Raw genomic sequence first — 22,850 nt, 5'->3', positions numbered from 1 at the left:
TTTTGCAGGTTGTCTCTGACGTGAAAGTATTTATTCAGGCTTATGCATTACAAGTTTACATTATTTCACAGCAAATGCGTTTTTTACTGATTCCTAAATAGAGACATAAATGAGAGTTCACCGTCATGAGCGGTCAGAAACCTCTTAACAAATTAAGTTAAACATCAGTGGGAAACGACAACAAAGCATATTAAAAGCTTTATGCAACCAAAAAAAAAAACAGTGACTGGAAACCAGGTAACATCACAGTGTGGACCTCTGGAGTGCTCTTACATTATGTGTGTTAGGTCTTTATTTACTCCCACCCCACTGATGTGCACCCCCCCTTTTTACAGCAGATACATGTCACCACTAATGGACATCAAGTGCTTCCTTTTTTGCTGCTCACTTCTGGACATACATTAGAGACAGAAACCCCATTTCTCAACCCTTAAATAGTGCGCATATTTCCTGGTAGCTCGCTTACACACACACACACACACACACACACACACACACACACACACACACACACACACACACACACACACACACACACACACACACACACACACACACACACACACACACACACACACACACACACACACACACACACACACACACACACACACACACACACACACACACACACACACACACACACACACACACACACACACACACACACACACACACACACTTCAAGCCGCTCACTCTTTTTAGTGACAGCTGTGTCTCTCGCTGCAGGATGTGCTTCAAAACGTGAAGACTGTTTGAAAGAAAGGAGAGGACCTGTGCAGCAACATTAACCACCACCTAATTAGGAGTGTATAAAGGTATCCATACACTTTAAACACAGAGCCTGCATAATACAAATGTATACAATTTCAATTCTGCATTTACTTCACTTTGAGAAGAATATTTTAAGGGTATAAAAGCAAATGTTCAAAGTGCCCAAAGCATTTTACTTTCACTTTAATTATGTAGATCCTTGAAGTCCTCTGAATACTGATGGGTATCACAGCCTCTTGTGAAAACAAACAAACAAACAAACAAACAAACAAACAGGGAATGCTGTTGTTGAGTCCTCTACATTCAAACCTCAGCCTCAAGACGGAAATGAGTCAAATCTTCCCCCAGGATGTTACTTCTGATAAAAGAGTGCCGTCCTCCATTTTATTCACCCGTCTCCTCTTCAGCTCAGTTTGTCCTGAATGTTCATCAGAGTGTTGTATGACCTCGCCCGTTTAGCTGTGAAGACACAAAACTTAGATTAATCCAACAACCAAAGTACCATTTTAGGAGTTGAACAACTTTAGCTGTCGTATGTTGTGTTATTCTAGAAATTAAAAGTAAAATAGTCATTATAGACAAGTCAAAATGGTCATTATAAATGCACAACCTGAAGGAGATAATGAAGATGATACGACCACAGACAAATCCATGGTCCTAATGCAACCTTGTTACAAACATTGTCACTTTGCATTCATACATCTAAACATATCTCATCATTTGCCAAATAAAACAAACGGTTTTGCTCAGTTTTTTTTGCACATTTCATTAAAAAGAAAAAATTCAGCAAAGAGTAAAAACAAGAATTTCACACCACAGGGCTTTGAGACATACTTTTGACAAAAAGAAGACGAAAGCAAGTTAATATTAATTTTGCTCTCGGATTAGTCTAATGCAAGGTTTCACAAAAGAGCATCAACCTGCATAAAGACCCTGAGAAAAACCCACTTGTGAGCCATAATGATTATGATAAGATTAACAGAATATCAATATCGTATTACGTTTATTTGAGTATCTCTAGTTCACCTCTCTCTTCAACACATTTCAAATCTAAACAGATTGGGATTATGAAATATAATGCCCGAAACAAAAAAAGTGTTTTTCCTGCTGCAAGAGAAAGGCAGATTCCCAAAGCGAGGTTCAGGGACCCCCAGGGGGCCCCGGCAAACTGCCAGGGGGGCGGGACATGTTTTCATTCATTAATTTTGAATCATCATGAGCTTATACATTCATCTTTTTCAATAATGGACAAAAAAAAGTATAGAAGTTCATAGGTGTGTTTTTTTAATAACAACATTTCACTATTGGACTGCAAACATGTTTTATTCATGTCTCTTGTCTTTCTTATTCAATTCCCTCTCAAAATGAAGAACCTGTGCTGTGGATGACTCTGGTCTGAAACACTAAGAAATGTTATTAAAAATTCAAACTCAGTTCTCTTAAATCACTAGATCTTACTACTTAAGAAGAAATGTGTTCTTAAGAGTCGTTCTTGACTGATGCCCAATGTGTCCTTGACCGTCACAGCCCCCCCCCCCCCCCCCCCCCCGCCCATCAAAAAAAGTTCCCACCCTCCCCAATCTGGGTAAACGACCTATGATCCTTCAAGGCAACCATCATGAAGCAACACACACAATAGATCGTCCAACCCTGTCTATGATCCAGAGGTTTGCAGGAGGCAACCCCACCATGCTTTAGAACAACCTAGAACAGCCCCCCCCCCCCATCCCCACAAAACCCCAATATCACAGTCAGTCAGCCCCCCCCTCCATAAAAACCCCAAACCCCTCAAAAAGCAGTCGACAATCTCTCCGTGTGACAATGGGCGAATTAAGCTGGTTACTCACGGTGTATGAGCTTGCGTTTCTTTTGTTCCGAGTGAAGGAAGCTGCTCAAGTAGAAGATGATGGGCAGAAAGAGCATGAAGCTGGACACGGCGATGACAGGCACCGTCTCCTCGCGGGGGAGCGAACAATCGTACTCCTTACTCCACAGTTTGCGAGTCACATTCATCTGAAACGAGGAAAGGTACCAAACTCAACACAGACTTCAGCTGAGCACCATTATAGGACACCGTTAATACGACCCTGTTGATTTCCTGTGCTCAAATGTTCACGGCATTCAGGCATGTGACAATATCTTGCTTTGATGACACTCAGGGAGAGGTAACAGGAGCATTGATCCTGCAACCCTAACAAGCATCCTTTTCTCATTTTTTATAAGATTAGTTTTCCACTTCTGATTATGGTCCTGAACCACAGATCCGTTTGCAAATGTTCTACTTTTTTTCACACCAAGATACAAGTTTATCTTATCAATGCCCTGAAATACAAAGGAGATATTTTAAGGCAAAAAAAAACAAAAACATCTCATTCCATAACCAAGGCTTTTAAAATACTATTGGAATTTGTTGTTTCCTCCATTCCCAAGAAAATGTTACAAGGTTTAGGCCTGACAGACATATCCAGAATAGATTATCCTGGCACCAGCTGAAGGTTAGTAAAGACCTCTTTAATGGTCTTTTAGTGCCGACAAATTCCTGTAGGGGGCGCAGCTTTCTCTCTTCCAAACTATGAACTTCTTTAAATGCCTGACATACATACCACATCCTCGATGTCAATACACATGGCTTTGTTGGTCTCCATTTGGCCGTACAGCTCATTCAGGCTTCGGTAGGTTTTCTTACAGTTTTTGCACAGCTCCGTGTGATTCCCCTGTGAAGAACAGACATCATAAATAACATCGGAACAGAAACTCATGACGGACACACAGATTTTATCCACTTATATTTGGCGTACCTCTTTATATTTCTCAAAGCAGGTGAGAGTTTGGTTGACGGAGCTCATGAAGTACAGCGTGTCGTTGGTGAGGCTGTGGAATCCTTTAGTAACACAGCCTGCACAACAGGAAGAAAAAACAGCCGGCCGTTATTTATTTAGTTCAAATGGACACATTTAATCAAATAATAAAGAACTCACATAACCCTTTTTTCCCCCAAGCTCTGAACCAGGTTTTATAAAAACAAAAGATTCCATATGGGGATCCTAGAGTTTTACCTTCTTATTCGTCAACAGTTATTGCATTTTAGTTGCGTTTCATAGTAAACTGATTTTTTTTCTTTTAAGGACGAGCTTTTTGAAGGGCACATTATTTTACTTTCTCAGCCATTTTTTAAACCTAAAGAAAAAATAAATAATTCATTGATCAACAGTCAGTCATCACATAATGGTCCTTATTGTAAAACAACATGCATATTGAATCCTACTGACAGAAAACAGAGTGGAAATCTACCAAATCTGATTCAATTATCCAGCTTCCATTGCTCTCCAATAAAAAGCCAGTCACATGTTTGATCTCTGCTGCAACCTCCAGTGTGACCACAGTCCGCTTTAATTAAAGCACGCTAAGAAAAACACCAACTGAACCCGGCCTCTACTTGACCCCGCACTCTGACCTCTGTGGTCAAATGCATCGCCATATGTGTGAATCAGGAGTTCAAACGTAGGCACGTGTTCACATTTACACAAGTCCAACCCCAACATTTCAGACATGTCCAGTTTAAACCCATGCAGAATACCTACTGGCACAGTCTGATTTGTCCCAGATGTCTTCCAGGTTGTTGTAGAGCAGATAAACCAGCATCAGGCGATCGCTGCGCAGAATGCTGTCCCTGCAGCTCTCATTGGCAGGAACCACCTGAGGACAAACAGACACACTGCATCAATTATCTGTACAGGGAGGGAGAACCATTGGATTGTATCATCAAGAACCCCTCGCATTAAAGGTTCCATGTCATGGCCATTTCTACTGATCATAATTGCATTGTTGAGGTATACTAAAATATATTTATATTGTGCAATTTTCCAAAATCGCATTGGTTTCTCAAACAGCATCTCTATATAGTATGTGTATTCACTCTCTGTCCTAAACAACTTATTGGAGCTCCTGCCCCTTTAAGTGAATCATCGTAAATGTATAATATTTGGATCATCATGAGTTTCCTGACCTAAAAAACCTGCCTAGCGCGTAGAGTAAATTAAAAAAAATGAGCCCAATTTTAAAAGTCAGTAACAACTTACCAAATGTTGCTTTTATTAAAAATGGATTCATTAATTTATTTCAGCCATGGCCCCTTTACAATATATGTTGACTGTTCAGTGCGGTTTAAAGAGTTTTAAGTATATTTGAAGTATTACTGTAAATCCCAGTAACTTTTTGTAGGATAATCGGGACAGAAAATGCTCATATTCAAGTGGAATGTAACTAATTACATGTTCTCAAGTCCTGTAGTTTTAGGCAGACACTCTTCCCAAAAAATATTGTATTATTTACTCAAATTATTTTTGTTTTACACTGTGTTACTTTTAAAAACATGATATGATTATATGATACGATGCAGCAGCAGTACTTAACTACTTAATTTCCCAGTAGTATACAAAGTATCACGTACAAATAACAACTGAATATTGCAATAATCTAGAATAATATAACACTTTGTAAGGAGCCGTTCTGCATAAATACATTACCTTAAATATGTTTTTGATGTACTTCATTTTTAGTAACAATCAGAGTTCAGGATATTTACTTGTAATAGAGTGTTCGGTAGATCGATAGAAGTACCAGAGTTTAGGAATAAGTCAAGTTAAAGTCCTGCAATGAAAATCCTCAAGTAAAAGAAAAGTATTGGCATCAAAAGGAACTTAACGTACCAAAAGTAAAAGTACTCATTATGCAGAGAGGCCCATTTCAGAATAATATATATTAGTTTTGATTAAAATGATTGATGCATTAAAGTGTTATCAAGCTGGTAAAGGAGGCATGTGGTGCAGTGGACTAGTGCGCTGGTGTTCGGAACAGGTTCAAACCCCACTGCAGTCAGCATTTCGTTATGTCCCTGGGCAAGACACTTCACCCCAAATTGCTCCTGTGGTGATTGTCCACAGTATTGAGTATGTAAGTCGCTTTGGATAAAAGGTGCAGTTAATTTGAATGACTATGTATACTGAAGGGTAGCTTGTGAATTTACTCCAGGTGTAACTAAAGTCTCATATTTCACATCCAAATCTGCAAAGTAACTAAAGGTATTAAATGTAGTTGAGTAATAGAACAGTCTTTACCTCTGAATTGTAGTGGGTAGAAATAAGTACTTAAAAGGTGGGGCATTTAATTTTGGAGAAACCAGGGTTGCGTTCCAATAGTCCATTTAGCTTAGGAACCTTCCTAACCAAGTGAAATGACCCGGAAGTACGGCAGTGGCAGGCATGTTAAGTGCCGTTCCAATTCTCTAAATGAAAGGAAAGGAGGTTTCAAACTTCCTTTAGCTTAGGAACCACTGGACCTCCCTTTACGAAAGGAGAGGAGAAAATGCTGCCCCACAATGCCTTGCAGCCGCAGCATTTGCGTCACACAACAGTCGGCCGTTCACGGAAACAAACGATTATGACGGAGAAATTATATCATGAAAGTTACGGTGCTTATTAAGCATTTTAAAAACGTATGTGGTAAGTTGCCAAAGTGCTTTGTTTTGAACGTTCATCAGTATTATAATCAAAAAGAGAAATATGAACGTTAGTTTTTACTGAAATGATCAAATAAAGTCAACATTTCACTGAGCTGTGTGGGGTTTGTTCAACTTTTAAAAGATGTTTGAATGGTGATATACACAGTGATAGGTTTTGAGGACGTTAATATTAAATACATTTGTATTGATTTTAAGATATTTTTATAGTTCATACAATCATACGTATTGGGATCCTTTGTATTAATGTGGGCCGGAGGGAGAGGGTGACGAGCATAAATTTCACTTTCATTTTTTATTTCAATTCCAACTTTGGTCATGAAGAATATGTTTCTCTGTTGTCCACGTTCATAAAGCAAAGCAACAGCATCAGAGCACGGTGCAGAGTCTCTAGATGAGTCCGTCGTTCTTATTAAACATCCATGTTGTAGTCCGCTGTATAGAAAACTGTAGTTACCATAGTTTCCCCACAGCAGCAGACGCACATTTATGACGTCCGCTGGCGCATCATAAACACGTCGGATAGTGAAAGTGCATTCGGATTCTCTAAAGTACCGCAGTCTCTTCTCCTAAGTCCTTTTGAATTTTCCTATCCACTATCCCTTAACCCCGTGACGTTTCACTCAGAGGTCAATGAAAAGGAGATAGGGTTAGAATTTAGGAGCTGATTTTTGGATTATCGGAACGCAACCCAGCGATAGATTTTGAAAGTACACAACCGGAAAAAATCTGCTTCTTCCTTCCATGGATGTATTCTTCAGACTTCCTTACAGAGCCCCTCCTCCAACACACCATACAACCTTTATATATACAGTCTAAGCATACAACACACACGAACACGCACATGACCAATGAGGGCACGAGATAAATGTGTGTGCACAGATGGAAGGCTGACAGGCAGGTAGGCTATCCAGTTATTTTAGCCGGGCCGGCTCAGATGATTGGTCGTGCTTTTTACAGCGCTACGGCTTCCAGAGATGACATTTTTTTTATGTATTTATTGTCAAAGCATTAATATATTCATTGCTATCGGGATGTTAAGAGCATTCCATGAAATATAACAAAAAGTGTTTCTGAAATAAATTACATACCCCACCTTTAAGTGTAGTACTTGAGTAAATGTACTTTTTATGTAATGTAAATGAATGAATACTCCTTCCACCACATCATCCAGGTTAAGATTGTATTCCTGATAAAAGCAAATAAAATGTTTTCCTCAGTTTTCTATTGATAGCAAGTGAAGCAGATTAACTGGTGTTTCCTCTAATTTGACACCACCAGTCAGTCAGACACACCACAAGACTTGTGACTCAGCCACACACACACACACACGTCACACACACGTCACACACACAAAGTTTACTGAAATCTGAAACACAGACAAATTACTTTGCGTCTGAGCACACACCTGGTCTGATGAGATTTTCAGGTAGATCTCCGTGAGGCTGCCATAGCTGGAGTAACAGTTCTGGCAGACTTTCACAGGCCGGGCCGAGTTCACGGAGCAGTTCACATAGTTCACATACCAATGACCGAAGATGTGCAGCAGGTCGCTGCAGTATTCAGAGATCTCCTCGTCTTCTGGGAAGGAGGACAGCAGGTTCAGGGAGAAAACAGAGTCGACATCCGGCTTCCTAAACACAGGCGAGTTCCCCAAAACAACAGCAGCAGCAGGACTGTAAGGCGAGCTTTGTGTCAGTGTGTCCGCTGAATCTGAAGCAGTGACGTTTACACCATCACCAGACACGAGAGTGTAAATATTAAGTACTAAAATAAGCCAAAAGGAACAGTTTTTGTGAATAGACATGATCGAAAACAAGGATTAAAGCATCTGTTCCTCTTCTTGCTCTACACACAACACATGATTTCCTGGTTTTCTCCCAACCTGATCATGTGACTGTCTGTAATCTCGCGAGAGTACATCGCGGACTCAGATCAGTACTATAACTTCTCATCATAAACCGTTCATTGTTATTCTGATACTCATTATGAAATGTGACAGTATGAAATATATGTTTTAAAGTGTATACTATAACAAAATAAATATAACTTTTTGACACTTTTACTGGGAAACAAAGCAGTGCTTTAGTAAAACTTATAGTGGTAAATAATATGAAATTACAAAGATTATCATAATATTTTAATTGTATTACTATTTATAAAAAACAAATGAATGATCGTAGTATTATAATAGGCCTATATAATAATTATGTAAACTACATTAATGCCTATAGGAGTCATACAGTAGGCCTATTTTATAAAAAGATCAATGGAATATCCATACATTTTGATATCTATCCATCTATCTATCTATCCTATTTCAAGTAAAACGCTATTTCCATTGTTTATTGCCCACAGTTGTTGTAAGGGGGGGAGTGTGAGTGTGTGTGCATGTAAGTGCGTGCGTGCTTGAAAGAGATAGCCGTTCCTCCTGGTCTCCTCATTATTTAAGGGTTTTTGACCATTTTGCAATGTGCGCTCGGCTCGGAGAAAATAATCACGGAGTCAAGGTAAACGATTTGGGCTCCAATCCTGATTGTGATAATTGTCACAAACCCCCTCGAATCAAGCAACCGCAGTCAATGGTCGTTAATGTGAAATTAGTGGCTCTTGATAACTTGCAGGCCGCATCAATTCCGCAGTCATCAGAGCTAATGAAAATAAGGGGGGAGAGAATGTGCGTGGTATTAGCGGCCTATTCTGATGCCCGCGTAGAACTCCATATGATATGGGCTAAATATGGATCCTGTCTCTTATGCTCCTCTCACTGCACATGGCAGCTCATTAACTCTTCTTCTCCTGACCACAGTTCACCTAATTGTTCAGATGTTCCCCATTCCTTTATCATGGTCTGGCACTCAATCATTTACTACTCTTAAACCCTTTATGATCTTGCTTTTATGATTCATATTGTAACATCATTTTGTGTAGTTATTTTCTCTTGTCTATACCTTTTTAAATGTTTCACAAATAAAAAAGGGACACGTCTTTCCTGTTATTGTTAAGCTGTGACTAAGGCAAGTTTAGGTCTGCACTTTATCACATATTCACTAAGTTTGGCATGTCTTTCCTCTGCAGGCTAATCAGAACTGCACTAAGTAAAAATCGGCATATCATTTCTACTTGAGATGACCGTTATTGTCAGATGGCAGAAAATGCCTTCATTAGCATGAGACAGATAGAAAAACCAAGAGGACAAAAATCACTAATTAGGCCCATAAATTAGATGATGGTGCTGATGAGAGCCCTTCAGGAGGGATGGCAAGACTCCGAAGCTCTTCATGATTTTACGCACTATACATGCATGCGATGGAGAAACTGGTCAAAAGAAGGTATATGTGGATACAAAGAACACAGAACAAAGCCTCAGCCACCTAAAAGCCTTTAGATTAACTCCTATAGGTCCTTTAAAGAAGAAGTAGGCTAATCCTTTACTTAAATAACAGCATAAAACACTGAGAAGTAAAAGTTCTGCATTCAAAATCATATTAAAGTATATAGGCTGTATACAGAAGAAGTAATTCTGCAAAACATAATATATAACATTATGAGATTGTAAATACTAAAGATGTAATGTTACATTCGTAGTATGAGTATTATTAAACCCTAAAACGTGATTTTTAACATCCCTGCACCTAATAAGATATAAGGTAAAGATTGTTCGTCCAATTTGGGCACCTGTCAGTTCAATCCTTTCCGTCCCTGTGAAAGTCTTTAACTGGACAATCACAAAGGGGTTAACTCAAACCGGTTCAGCCTTAAACTTGGCTCTTGGCGTGGGGAGAGAAAATAGCTGTAAAGTTATGCAGAAGTTATTCTTCATCCTTCGGGCCGTCCCTAATCCGCCAAAAACCTCATTCTTTCATCGGAGAACTGTGCCTCCTTTCTTGTTCCCCCCTCTCTATACAACATAAAGTCAGACTGCATTTAATGGTTATGTCGGGATGGGAGAGGGGCTTTCTTCTTCCCCCTTTCTCCAGAATATTGCCCTTTTCGTCGTGTGAGTCTCCCAACCCGCAGGGACCCCCATATTCTTCCCTCCGCGTCTGACTCGAATCACAAACTAACCCTGATTTTCACCACTTTGCTGGGAATTGCGGGGAGTGATAATAGAGATTTCGCTTTCATTTTATACGCTTGACTTGGTTATTGTTGCTTTTCTCCTCTCCCGTGATTCTCCTCTTTTCCAGGGATTAGCCCTGACTTCGCCCGCTATACTGACCGCCGAAGTGCCCCTGAGCCCCGGGTTGACAATTGACGCAGATCAAGGCAGGCCTATTCTGCGCCTTTTCAATAGCACCGAGCTGAGCCGGGTTAAAATGAGGGAGTTTTAATGGGAGGAACGGACGCCTCTCAGTTTGCTTCCCAGAAATTAATTGCCAGAGTTTTGTGGGATGCTAATCTTGAGAAAATGTAATACAAATAAGCTTATCTTCATACTATGTATTGTAGACCAATGTATAGGCGACACAGACTAAAAGACACCATGATGATGAGGATGATGATGATGATGGGCAGAGTAATGTTGGACACAAGGATGAAGCTGCCTATAATGGTTATGCCATTATATAAGTGGGCAGTAATGGTAAGTATGATATATGTAGAAGAAGATGCTGATGAAGATGGTGATGACAATGATATATATGGTGATTGAAGTGCTGCAGCTGAAGATGAGGATGAGGAAGATTATGAAAATGGTGACATAATGATGATGATCAATGGCGAGGAGGGTGATGCTGGAGATAAGATCTGAATCAGAATCAGATTTATTATCCAATGTTAACTCATACAAATACAAGTTAATTAATAAAATAGCATAGTAAGGTGTTGAATAGAGAAATTGACCATTAGATTATTTGTTCATTGTTCTCTCAAAACGCAATTCATAGAGAAGATCGGGACAAACGATTAAAACATGTTGTATTATTTGTGAGTATAATACAGTGACTTACTCCACCATATTTTATAGAGAAATATTGTTCTCCATTTCTTGAACGAATGTAGTAATGTAATGTACTTTTTAGATATATAATACGCTAAAACTCCTTAGAGTTGTCTTGTGTCCCTTTAGAGGGGGTCCAACCGCCTCAATTGGAAACCCTTGCATACCCAACAGACTAACAGATTATAAACTTTTTAAAAATGACTTCACCTCCAAAAGCTATAACATACTAATGTTGCTTTCACTTTGAACACAACAGTGTTCAAAAAATAATGTCATGTCATGTGCAAGCGGGGCCTGGACACAATAACAAACAGATTGGTTCAAGTGAAAGGTAAAGTAAAATGTTTCATTTCTCTTAAGGGGCTTCTCCATTATGTTGTTGGACACTGTCATCACCAATCTAAGCCTCTCAGCAAAACAAGCACTTTAAGAGAACATCCACTGATGTAGCACAATTGTCCAGATGAATTACATTGCAACACGTTTCTCGGCTGCTGTGTTAATGCACTCTCGCTTAATAGTGGACCAATTTAGAAAATGGTTTATCCCCCATTAGTCATTACACAAAAACATGGGGAAATAGGTTCCAGGTTGAACAACACTGAAGTTCTCCTTTTAAAAAGGACCTGAATGTTTCCTCCACCACTGGAGATAAGTAGGAGAAGGATGGAGGTGTTTTGACCTTCTTACAGGTAAATCATCTCTACAGGTGTCACTATCTAATCTCTGCAACAGTTTGAAACACTCTGACTGCAGATCTGCTCACGTCACACAATAGTGGGTTTCAGTATTTGCAGTGTCTCCCCCAATCAGGCATCTCTGCAGCACTGTGAGAAGTTAATCTTTGTTGACGGTGTGTTGTGCACTCTTCCGTGGGCCAGTTAGGTTGGGACCTCTCCTGGAAAGACTGGTCTGTGCTCATATAGAGGGGGATAATTACCAAACACGCAGCCGACAGCAGCCACACAAAAGCCGCTTTGACTTCCTCACTGCTGGTCGCCTGGAGGGGACGGTCCCGCTCCTGCTCACCCGGCTCACCCTGCTCACCCAGACCACTTCTCATCACTCCTGAGAGGCAGAGACGTCTTGTTCCATAACAAGACATGAAACTGACTTCTTTCAGCTCCAGTGAACTGGACATAAACCCCGACTGACAACCTCCAGTGCCCAAACAGAACAGGGAGAGGACGGGTGGGCCGGGACAAGAGAGGGGTGGGGGCGGCACAGGGCGTACTAAATAAAGTTGTTATTCACTTTAATCTCACTAATTTAGAGGAAAACCCACCAAAGGCATCCTTTATTGAAATCTAATCGGTCTGGTTCCAAACAATCAACAATGCAGAATTTACATTTTGACAGTTTTGTGCCTCTTTAACAACTTGTTATAAGTAAATATATGATTTCTCTCCACGGTCATCTCAGAGCCATCTTCCCCCTCTCAGCGCTCAGTGCGTTACAGCATTGAAAGCACGACGTGCTGTAAATGTAATGGGCCGGGAGTGATTGTTTCTGACAAGCAACAAAACACATCGTCCCTCCCCTCAAATTAGTCCCCCAGGAGGGGGTGGGGTGAGGGGTTCATGTCCCAGGAGACGCATGGACAGGACAGCATGCCAGCATATAGCATGAGCATGCCGGGGACTTTAAGCATCTAACTTGGACCTGTGCTGTGTTTTTATTTGCTTTTTGAGGTAGTTCAAGAGATTTAGAGCTCTATAAAAGGAGGTGACCACTATTAACTTGTTTTTTTATTTTATTTAATTGAATAGCTCCCTTATGCCAATTTGATGATACATGTTGCCTATAAACCAACATAATATTTGTTTACCTGAAAAGGGCAACGTTTTAAACAAAACAAGCTAATCCTAACAACTATGCAGCACATTTCTCAGAATTCTTATCTTTCTGTTACATGACATTATCAGTGGCATATTGTGACTTTTTTTCTAGTTTCACTTAAACATTAGCACTCATTTGAATGCAGCATACTGATTCGAGCCTTTTCACCAAAACCCACCTTTAACAAACATGTTTTTTTATACCGGATATATAATATTCAACAAATAAGACTCCTGCATCACATTCTTCTTCTACTCATCTTTCATGTGTCATTGCTGCCTTTTATGTCATATTACTTACTTACTTACTCTAACCCCTTGAAATGCATTACTGCCCTCTGTAGCCATTAGAAATGTGCAGGATGTCTCTGTGCCCTGAGCGTAAAAGTGCTTACATGTGCACGGACAGATGAACAACACAACAACACATTGCACAGTGTACCATTAGCAATGAAAACCCCTTCTTTAAATTACAAACTGTTCTTATAACAGTTTGGGGATGCAGCATCAGAGAAAGTAATTGATGTCGACAGAAAAGTGAAAGTGTTCAGCCAAATCCATGCCTCTTGAAATGTGTTGCTACCTTTACCTTTTCAAAAGTAAGATGTAAATTAAAGTTTAAATACAGAATATTGTTGACTCAAAGCAAAAGCTGAATAAAAAGTTTTGTAAAAGCAGCGAAGCCGTATTGCAGCTCGATGTTATCCAGCTATTATTCATAGTGGGCCCGGGATGAATAGGCAGTTAGGCTGGAAAGAAAAGGCAGTTAGCTAGTCAGTTAGCAAGGGGTTAGCTTTAAAGCAAGCCCTGATTTGTGAACGAGGGAGTGGGAGGAGTGGTGGAGGGCTTGGCGTTCAGGAAAGCCTCTCCTGGGCCAGAAGAAAAGGATTTGGCCCAGATGCACGCAGCGATGTTAACTTTGAGTGGCCCCTGTGGCTCAGTCTCAGCTCCCCCCGCCTTCTTACTTCCCAAGCCCCCAGGTTGCCTTTGCATGACATCATCCCCAAACTATGCCCCCCATACCCATGTGAATCTGAGCTGTCACAATCGGCAGCCCCCCCATTAAACTGTACTGCGCCGCAAACCCATACGTTTCTTTTTCTCCCCCCCCCCCCCTTTCCCTCTCTTCTCCTACCACCAATCTCCTCCCTTCTTCTTCTTTTTTAACCCCCAGAAAGGCATTGTTTGAGTCAGGGCTTGATCAAAAAACTGTTGCCCGCCAACCACAGGGCTTTCTGTAAATTCAATAAGGCCACCTTAAAGATTTTCCTAATTAATGGATGACATCTTTGGCTGGAGGAGAGGCTAGGCATTCTGCTCCAGCTCGCTCTTTGTTCGCCTCCTAATTAACTTTCCTAGGTCACTCAGGTCCCCGCAACCTGAGAGTGAAGAGCCCCCATTGAGGAGGGAGTTGTAAACTTACTTTTTTTGCCTCGGCACTTAAAAGGGGAAAGCAACTATAGGGAACAGAAAATATCCTATTTAAGTCCTTTGTGAGTGAACTGCTTGCACATGTTCCAATAAAGGAAGTCTTCTAAATAAGCTGCCATGTTGCTCTCCGCTCCCCCTCTTTCTCCCTTATCCCACCTCTTTCACTCCCAGCTTCACAGAAAGGTTATGAATGATAGCTCTGGGTTGAGGTGGGGGTGGGGGGGTGGGGGGTAAAGGGCCAAAGGACAGCATCTGGGCATTGTCGAATTGTGAGCATCTGAAACTTTGAGGGAATTTGAGGATGGGAAAGCACTGAGCTCCAGGGTGGTGGGGTGTATGATTGAGAAAAATGTGGTGCATATGAGAAGGGAAAAAAAACAAGTGCCTCTTTGCCCTGATCATTGTTTGGGTGTTTCTAAAGGACCCCATGTCTCCCAGCAGCTTTCATCACTCCTCATCTTTATCTTTCAAGTTAAAACATATATAGTCCAGCAGAAACACAACTATATATGAAATATTGTCACAAAAAAGCTTCTGTTATTGCCATTTCATTACTTTAAACTGGACACAGATAAAGCCAACATGCATTAATCTGTCATATTTTATTATAAATATGTTTTAATATAAGTTGCATGCTTACATTTTTACTAATAAGTGAATTTTTAAGCATTGTCCTAAGACATTTGCAGGTGCAATAAGAAAAATGTGGTTCATCTTTCAAGCAAAGACATTTATCCAATAGGCAACCTGTGTTTATTTTAGTCAGAATCTTTATTTATATTGCAAAATTTTGCAATGTTTTACCTTTTTGTAATGTTCTTGTGCTGAAATGCTTACAAATTAATTAACTGGGTGATAAAATACTCCTTATCCTTTTGCAACCATTCTAAATGTTATTCCTTGGCATTGCCACAAAATAATCAGTAGTTAGAAAGCCACTCTAAAAGGGAAAAAGGCAAATGATTCATAATGTGTAATATCTATAATATATAATATATTTAATACGTAATAACGTCCCTCACCTTGAATCCGACATGTATGAAAACTTTTGCAGAAACATCTGGACCGATCGCTTTGCTCCACAAGTCTTGTCCCTAAAAAGAAATAAACATTAAACAAATGACATGCAAGATGTGTTTAAAGGGGGAAGTACATCTAATCAATTCAAGATAATGCAAAAAGATAATATTTGAAAATGCAACCAAATCCAATAATAATTTACAAATAATGAAAACATGTAAAGAAATGAAATATGGTCCATAGGTTCACATACTGTAGGCATGTGGAAGCCAAAAGGTTGACCCTGTTTGACCCTGAAGAAGACCACTGTGCCGTCAACAGTCGTTCATCTTGTTTAGAATAATGATAAAACAGGCTTTTAACATTTATACTGCCTGGTGAAGGTCCATGACTGAAATTCAGCATCTCTGATCAATCCGCAGTGTGAGGGATTTCAACTGTTTGCTGCACATTATTTTATGTTCCTAGCACTTGTCTAGCTCATTTTCAGGTGTATACTTGTATTTTGTGTGTCTACTAGAAAAGGATTGAATGCTATATTATAAAAAAAAAAAAACATAATTTCTCACATAATGTTTGAATATGCTGTACCTGTATTTCCCTTCTTGTCTGAAATACTTAGTGTTAGCACCTGGCTCTCTAAACTCTCCTGCCGAAAAAAGACACGTCTGCTGTGATTAAGTTGCGATACAAATATGGCGCACCTTTTAAAAGATTGTTCTTAAGATTTTGGTGGAGATACTAATATGTGGGGTGGAGGAGATACTAACATGTGGGGTGGAGATACTTACATGGGGGGTGGAGATACTAACATGGGGAGGTTTCTAATCAACCTACATGTCACATGTGAAGGGGTGCAAAATCTGAATGGCTGGTTGAATCCTCTGTTTTTTAAACGCGGCTTTAAAAAAAACGAACTGGGTTGTTTTGCGTCACAGTTTTTGCATTGGTAAGCATTTCAGATACCATAAGGTTTGTGCACAAGCACTACAACGTTTTAGAAAATGTAACACATATCCTATCATCAGTGGCTATCCTCCAATACAAGGGTCTATGCACACAAAACATATCACTCACGAACGTACAAATGCCACATGCTCATCAATATTCTCATCCTGTCACCTGACACACAAACACTGACCCAGATATGCTCTCCAGAGAGCCTCATCACACACATTACGCCCCAGTCTGAATACAGGGAAGGTCACATGCCCTGATTATATCAATGAATCCCGTCCCCAGTGTTTCTGGGTGTGTATTAAGACCCAAGAGGTGAGTGTGAGGCTCCTGATGACAGCTCCTGTGCTGCAGGGTCCCCGAGGGTTAATGACGAGTGGAAGCTGGGACCCCAGACCGTGACCGTTAAACCTGACCTGTGGAGCCGGCGGGATAACATCAGCAGAAGCAGGACTGACTGCTGAACAGAGCGGGATGAACTGTCACATTGATGCCAGGAGGAGCACTGCTGACGACAGCCATTCTGCCGTTAATCTATCTGAAGGCCAAGACCACTGTTCACACTGCTGCTGCTTATTAGAGACTAATAGAAATTGTGCTGGTGCCTTAATCAACTGCACATGAAACTCTCTTTTTTATGATATTTCAAAGGAAAAAGTCCACCTTAAGTCATGGATGTCACTTGGATGTTTGACCTTAACCGTGCAGAGTTCCACCCTTTAAGGCTGTTCTCACATTTATCTGCTGAATGGGGGAACAAAATCATCTTTAATCTGAGGGTAAGATGTGAATGTGGAGGACCATTTTGTCACATCACAACCAGTTTAGACATACATTTGTTGGAATGTGTAACTATCTCAAGTGTGATGTGGGAACTTCAAACCCCAACTACACATACACAGAGATTGGATGAACACAAACTATTATTCTAAGCATTGTCTGGATGGGATCTTCATAAAATACAGGAATGTGTCTGCTGATTCATACCCTGATGGGATTATCTACAACCATTTCAAACTCTAAAACGAAATGTAATAAGATAGTTAATAGTCACAACAAAAAAGTTTCAAACATATGACATATATTTGTTCTTATATCATTCAATAGTGATAAATAGCGTTTGCGTGTCAAACCCCTGTGCCAAAGTCGATATCACATTACAGTTATGTAGTTATTCCAACATTGAGGAATAGCTCAATAAGTGTATCTTTTTGAAAATGTATGAATATTATATGTTAATAAAATATATCTTAAGGTGCATACAGACAAAAGTATCAAAACGTTTGAATAAAGTAAATATAAAACGTACAGCAGTTAAATATGTTTTACACAAGACGGATCCTTTCTAGCCATAACCCTGCTGCAGGGCACGTCTCCATTGAAACCAATGGAAATGAGCTCGCAACGCTGATGTGTATTGCTCCGTACAAAGTTGTACTCATTGCATTAGTATAGGCTACTGTAGCTTTTTACACTCGAGGAGCCCATCTCGGCCGAAGCCGGTTCATATTAACCTACAGGTACATAATTAAATGGTAAATGTCGCCTTTAAGGAGCAGAACATTTTTGTTTTATTTGTGTGTGAATAATGAAATAATTTCAAATATGTTTTTCTGTGTAAGGTAATTGGTGTGGAGAAGATTGACCTCAGCCTTGCTTTGAACATTGTTCCAAAGGCTCTGTAGTAAATGGTGAGTATTCAAATGTTTTGTGTGATTTACTTGACTAACTTAAACTTGATCTTTCACTAATTGAAAACTGGTATTAGTCTGACAATTTCTGAATATTTATTCAGAACATTTACATACTGCAAACATTGCAGGGATATACACATTTTCTGATTTATTAGGCAAAAGTGATTCAGAAAGTTAGAGGCAAAAACCAAACATTCTGCGATAAAGCCTCCTTCACAAAAGTGATAATGTTTTGTTTGTTGAAATGGCTATAAGGGTGTTTCTTATATGTAGTCTTATATTACAGTAAAAACGTAAACTAAATGAAATGTAATGTAGTCTAACCTGGTTGTTCGTACTTGATATAAAAAGTTATTCTCACTATAGAGCCAAAACAGGAGTAATGTGGTCGCTTTTCCGTGCTCTGGTCAATACATTTTGAATGAGCTGAAGCAACTTAACTGAGTTTTTGGTACCCCCTGATAATAAAGAGTTACAATAAGCTAGCCTTGAAGTAACAAATGCATGGACTAGTTTCTCTGCATCGTTTTGAGGCAAGCACACAACTACAATCATAACATCATTAGAAAATGAAATGATTTCATGATTTTTATGACTGTGATATTTTGTTTTCTTTGATAAATGCAGAGTTTAAGCGTATAACAACCCCGACCCTCCAATCAAGATTTCTCTCTTAGCAGGATGTGCTATCTGACAAACTTCTGAAAGTTTTTGAGAATGGAGGAGGACAGATAGGCCAGCGTCTGAACTGTATTATGTCAAACATGACTCAAGTAAGAATTCATTTTAAGAAAATTATACATCGAGTCAATAGTGTACACATTTCATTGAGCAAAATAGATTCTTTCTTTTCTTATTCCCCTTCACTTAGGTTGATGATGTCGATTTAGGGCGGGATTGTCTTCTCAAGGGGCTGTGTGTGTACCTCAATGAGAGAGTTTGTGGTCAGTAGAAGTAATATTTGACCTTTTGATTTTTTTGTTGAGCATTAAAATATGTATTTATTGAAACACCACATAGTATATAGCCTAAAGTATGTGAACATCCCTGTTTTTGTTTAATAGCCAGACTACACTGAAAAGCTAGAGGGCTTTTAATTTAAAACGGATACAGGAAATGAAACATTTTTTATCAGTTCAGACAGGAGTATATCAGATAACAAGAAGGCTTAAAAGTACTGAAATCTGACCAAATGTACTTGTTAAACACAGGGACTTAGTAATGGGTATATATATGTATTGATTTGTTAGATCTCACTCTGTTCCTTTTGTGGCTGTGCGCTCTGCAGGCAGAAGATGAAGACGTCATTCTGCGGTCCATTCAGGGGATTACAGTGGGACTTTATGTTGTCAAACACAATTCCACCATGAGACCAGAGGACAGATGAGACCAGAGGACAGATGAGACCAGAGGACAGATGAGACCAGAGGACAGATTGTCCTGGAAGGCCAACAGGTACTAACTGATGTGGACAACATTGCACTAGCTGCTACCATGCGGTTTGGACTAATGTATGCAATGAACCTGAACGACCCCCCTAAACTGAAGTGCGTGTTCGAAGTGCTCAAGCAAATGTTAATGGAGCTAGACGGCAACATGCTCTCCAAGAAAGCCCAAGCGTTTAAAAACTAACTATTTGAGTGAGCTGTTGCCATGGACCATTGTGCAATTTTACAGCATTCATACTGGACTTTCATCGTTACAACTGTCTCGCACTTCCTTTGCTCATGCTTTTTGCTTGATTTGCATGTTTCAGAAATGTGGGTTTTTCCTGGGGTCATGTTTTCCGAATGTACCACTTGTCATGTGTTTCAGAATGTACTAATTGCACTAATTGTACTAATGTACTAACTTCAAAATGTCAGTTCTTGTTTTTATTTGTAATACTTTCTTTAGTGCATATGTGGTGAGAAACCAGGCCATTATTAAACTTCCATGTATTTTTCCAAAACAATGCCATTGCTTTTTTGTATTAAAGTGCCCTTTAATATTAGCAGGTTACTATTTAAATAATGGATTTGCAAGAACATTTCCTTTTTTCGGCTAGGCGTTGACATTTTCTGTTAATTGTTTACTATGAATGAGTTACAAAAATAAGCCTTTCTTTGCCATTTGGCACAATAAACCTTTATTTTGGTTGGGAGAATAGTTTCCTTTAAGCTTCCTTGCTGTGTTCTAACACAATGTATATGTACATGCATCACAAACATTTTCTATTTCTTCATTTTCAATGTATTTGTTAATTCTCCTGGGGCTGATGGAAAAACCAAAAGCTCATCTGGATGTGTGGTGGTTGTTAATATTGTTTTATTTTTTGAGAAAAATACATGAATGTTGTTCAAAGAAATGTGTTATTACTGTAGATATAAGAGATTAGGATGGATCCTGTAGAAGAATCTACGACATGCCTCTATTCACATGAAATAAATAATCTTATGTTCCCCTTGAGCACTAGGTAGATTAAACAGAAAACTATAGCATGTAGTTTAAACAAAACATTAATGTGGCTTTAACAGGTACAAATGAAATATACTGAGTATATTAAAAGCCTAAAATGAACATAAAAAGTCATGTTGGTTAAACATAGGGTAAATGAATATACCTATATTAAAGGAAATATTCACATTAACATAACAATTTCATGTTTCTTTGACATAACATAGTTGTGTGTCTTTAACATAATGGAATAGTTTTGAGTACACATGATTTTAATATGTGCAACCAATCTCCATGTTTTTTATTTCTTAAGTCTAACAGACTTTTTACAGTGAAGCTTAAATAAAGAAATCATGTTGCTTTAACAGGTACAAGTTAAATATACTGAGCATATTAAAAGCCTAAAATGAACATAAAAAAGTCATGTTGGTTAAACATAGGGTAAATGAATATACCTATATTAAAGGAAATATTCAAATGATCATAACAATTTCATGTTTCTTTGACATAACATAGTTGTGTGTCTTTAACATAATGGAATAGTTTTGAGTACACATGTTTTTAATGTGTGCAACCGGTTTCCATATTAAAATCATGTTATTCCAACGGCCTTTTTTTTCAGTGTAGGCTCTAACCTGACTCCTGAAATATATCCTTTTTTGTAGACCTCATATTCAATGAAAATGAATGTCTACCTCACAAACATTTCACCCACAAATCTATCAACACCTCTGCTTGACTAAACCTGTGTTTTAAACCCTGGCAATTCCTGACATTTTCACACACCACATGCAGGCAGAATATCAAATGAACTGTAGATAGCCTACATACATTGATCACATTGCGGGCTCCTCGGCTCTCACATGTTTGTCTTTGCAGTGTGAACAGACTAAGCCCCTCTACTCAGCTGTCATAATTTGTTAACGAGTCTTTTCAGGGGGGGAAAAAAGAAAAAGAGAAGACAGAAAAAAAGAAAAGCAAGCTCTTCACAAGTGACTGAAAGCAGAGGTCCATCCAGAGAGGGAACCCAGGGGCGACATCAGACCGATTTCAGACCAGCCCGTGATGGCATCTCTGTATATTTTAATATTAATGACCCCGGCCGCAAAGCCGCCTCTAAGCCTCCAACAGGTGCCCCTGCCCCACTCAAGTCTGAAAAACCGGGATCATTCAACATCCAGCTATCCAGCAGCCGCAGCAGCACCGCGCAATACAGAGTGCACATGAGAAGGATGCAGGCGGAGAGGAGGGGGAAAGGACATTAAAAAGTGGACGTGGAGTTAGAGAGTCAGACATCTCTTGCAAATACGTTTTTTGAGTCACTTTCCCCAGCTGAAACACGGGTCGATATTTCCCCCCTCCCCTTGAGAAAGAGATTGACTTTTGTTTGGAGTTTGTGAGAAGTGGGAATCAGAAGCGGGACAATGGGACTCCCCACGGTGAGAGGCTGAGAGGAGCCATCTCAAATCAGTCAGCCAGAGGACTGACTAATCCGTCCATTGTCCCTCCCCAGCCACCGGCCGCACATCAACACATTCGCCCCCCATTGTCCCCCACCCTCATGCAGCGGGATTTGCTCTCCCCAACAGCCAGTTTTGTCCACGGCAGTTCGAGCGGAAGTTTCTCACTGACAATTTGCCCCAAATAGATTTGTCAGAGCGTCCAACTGCACCGCACCGACTTGTGGGTTTCTGGGTTTGGGTTCTGTTTTTTTTGGGGAGGGCTCTCGCACGGTGAGGCGTGTGTGTGAGTGTGCACGAGTATGCATGTCCGCGTGCAGAGGTGTGTCTGGGTGCAGATTAGTGGGAGAGATGGTGGGACTGGAGTCACCTCACTGGGTTCACTGTAATTACTAAGAACATATGACGCTTGATGAGTAAACTCCTCTCATGCAACACTGACATTGTGACACATTAAACACCGGGGCCACCAGCAGTGAAATTATTTATATCCTTCATTTGGGTAAAAATAATAAAATCACTATTAAAAAAACAAGTGTGTCAGTTACATTACATTACATTTCATTTAGCTGACGCTTTTATCCAAAGCGATTTACAATGACCAATTACAGGGACATTCTCCCTGGAGTAACTAAGGGCTAAGTGCCTTACTCAAGGGCACACTAGTGGTGGTGTTCAAGGCGGGATTTGAACTCACAACCTTCCAACCACCACAACACTAGCTCAGGGAAATACTGAAAGTGGCACATCCAGTTTACTTGTGTTTGATATTTATGA

The 22,850-nt window shown here is 39.8% G+C and overlaps 1 protein-coding gene and 1 long non-coding RNA gene across 2 annotated transcripts; one reads left to right on the top strand and one right to left on the bottom strand.

Annotated features, from left to right (window-relative positions):
• Window positions 1-8,194, bottom strand: ostm1 (osteoclastogenesis associated transmembrane protein 1). Its single transcript, XM_079643493.1, has 6 exons — window positions 7,701-8,194; window positions 4,356-4,470; window positions 3,573-3,670; window positions 3,378-3,488; window positions 2,622-2,787; window positions 1-1,233 (listed from the first exon to the last, which is right to left on the bottom strand). The coding sequence occupies exons 1-6, from the start codon at window positions 8,097-8,099 to the stop codon at window positions 1,178-1,180; spliced, it is 945 nt and encodes a 314-aa protein (XP_079499619.1). The 5' UTR covers window positions 8,100-8,194; the 3' UTR covers window positions 1-1,177.
• A 10,625-nt stretch (window positions 8,195-18,819) lies between these two features.
• LOC307016550 lies at window positions 18,820-19,722 on the top strand. The gene is made up of 3 exons (XR_013801848.1): window positions 18,820-18,950; window positions 19,049-19,121; window positions 19,466-19,722. It is a non-coding gene; the product is annotated as an uncharacterized lncRNA (long non-coding RNA).
• Window positions 19,723-22,850: the final 3,128 nt, after the last annotated feature.

This window comes from Notothenia rossii, assembly GCF_949606895.1.
Source record: "Notothenia rossii genome assembly, chromosome: 8".
Lineage (NCBI taxonomy): Eukaryota > Metazoa > Chordata > Actinopteri > Perciformes > Nototheniidae > Notothenia > Notothenia rossii.
The sequence above is the reverse complement of the archived record's forward strand: the minus strand, read 5'-3'. Positions and strand labels throughout refer to the sequence as shown.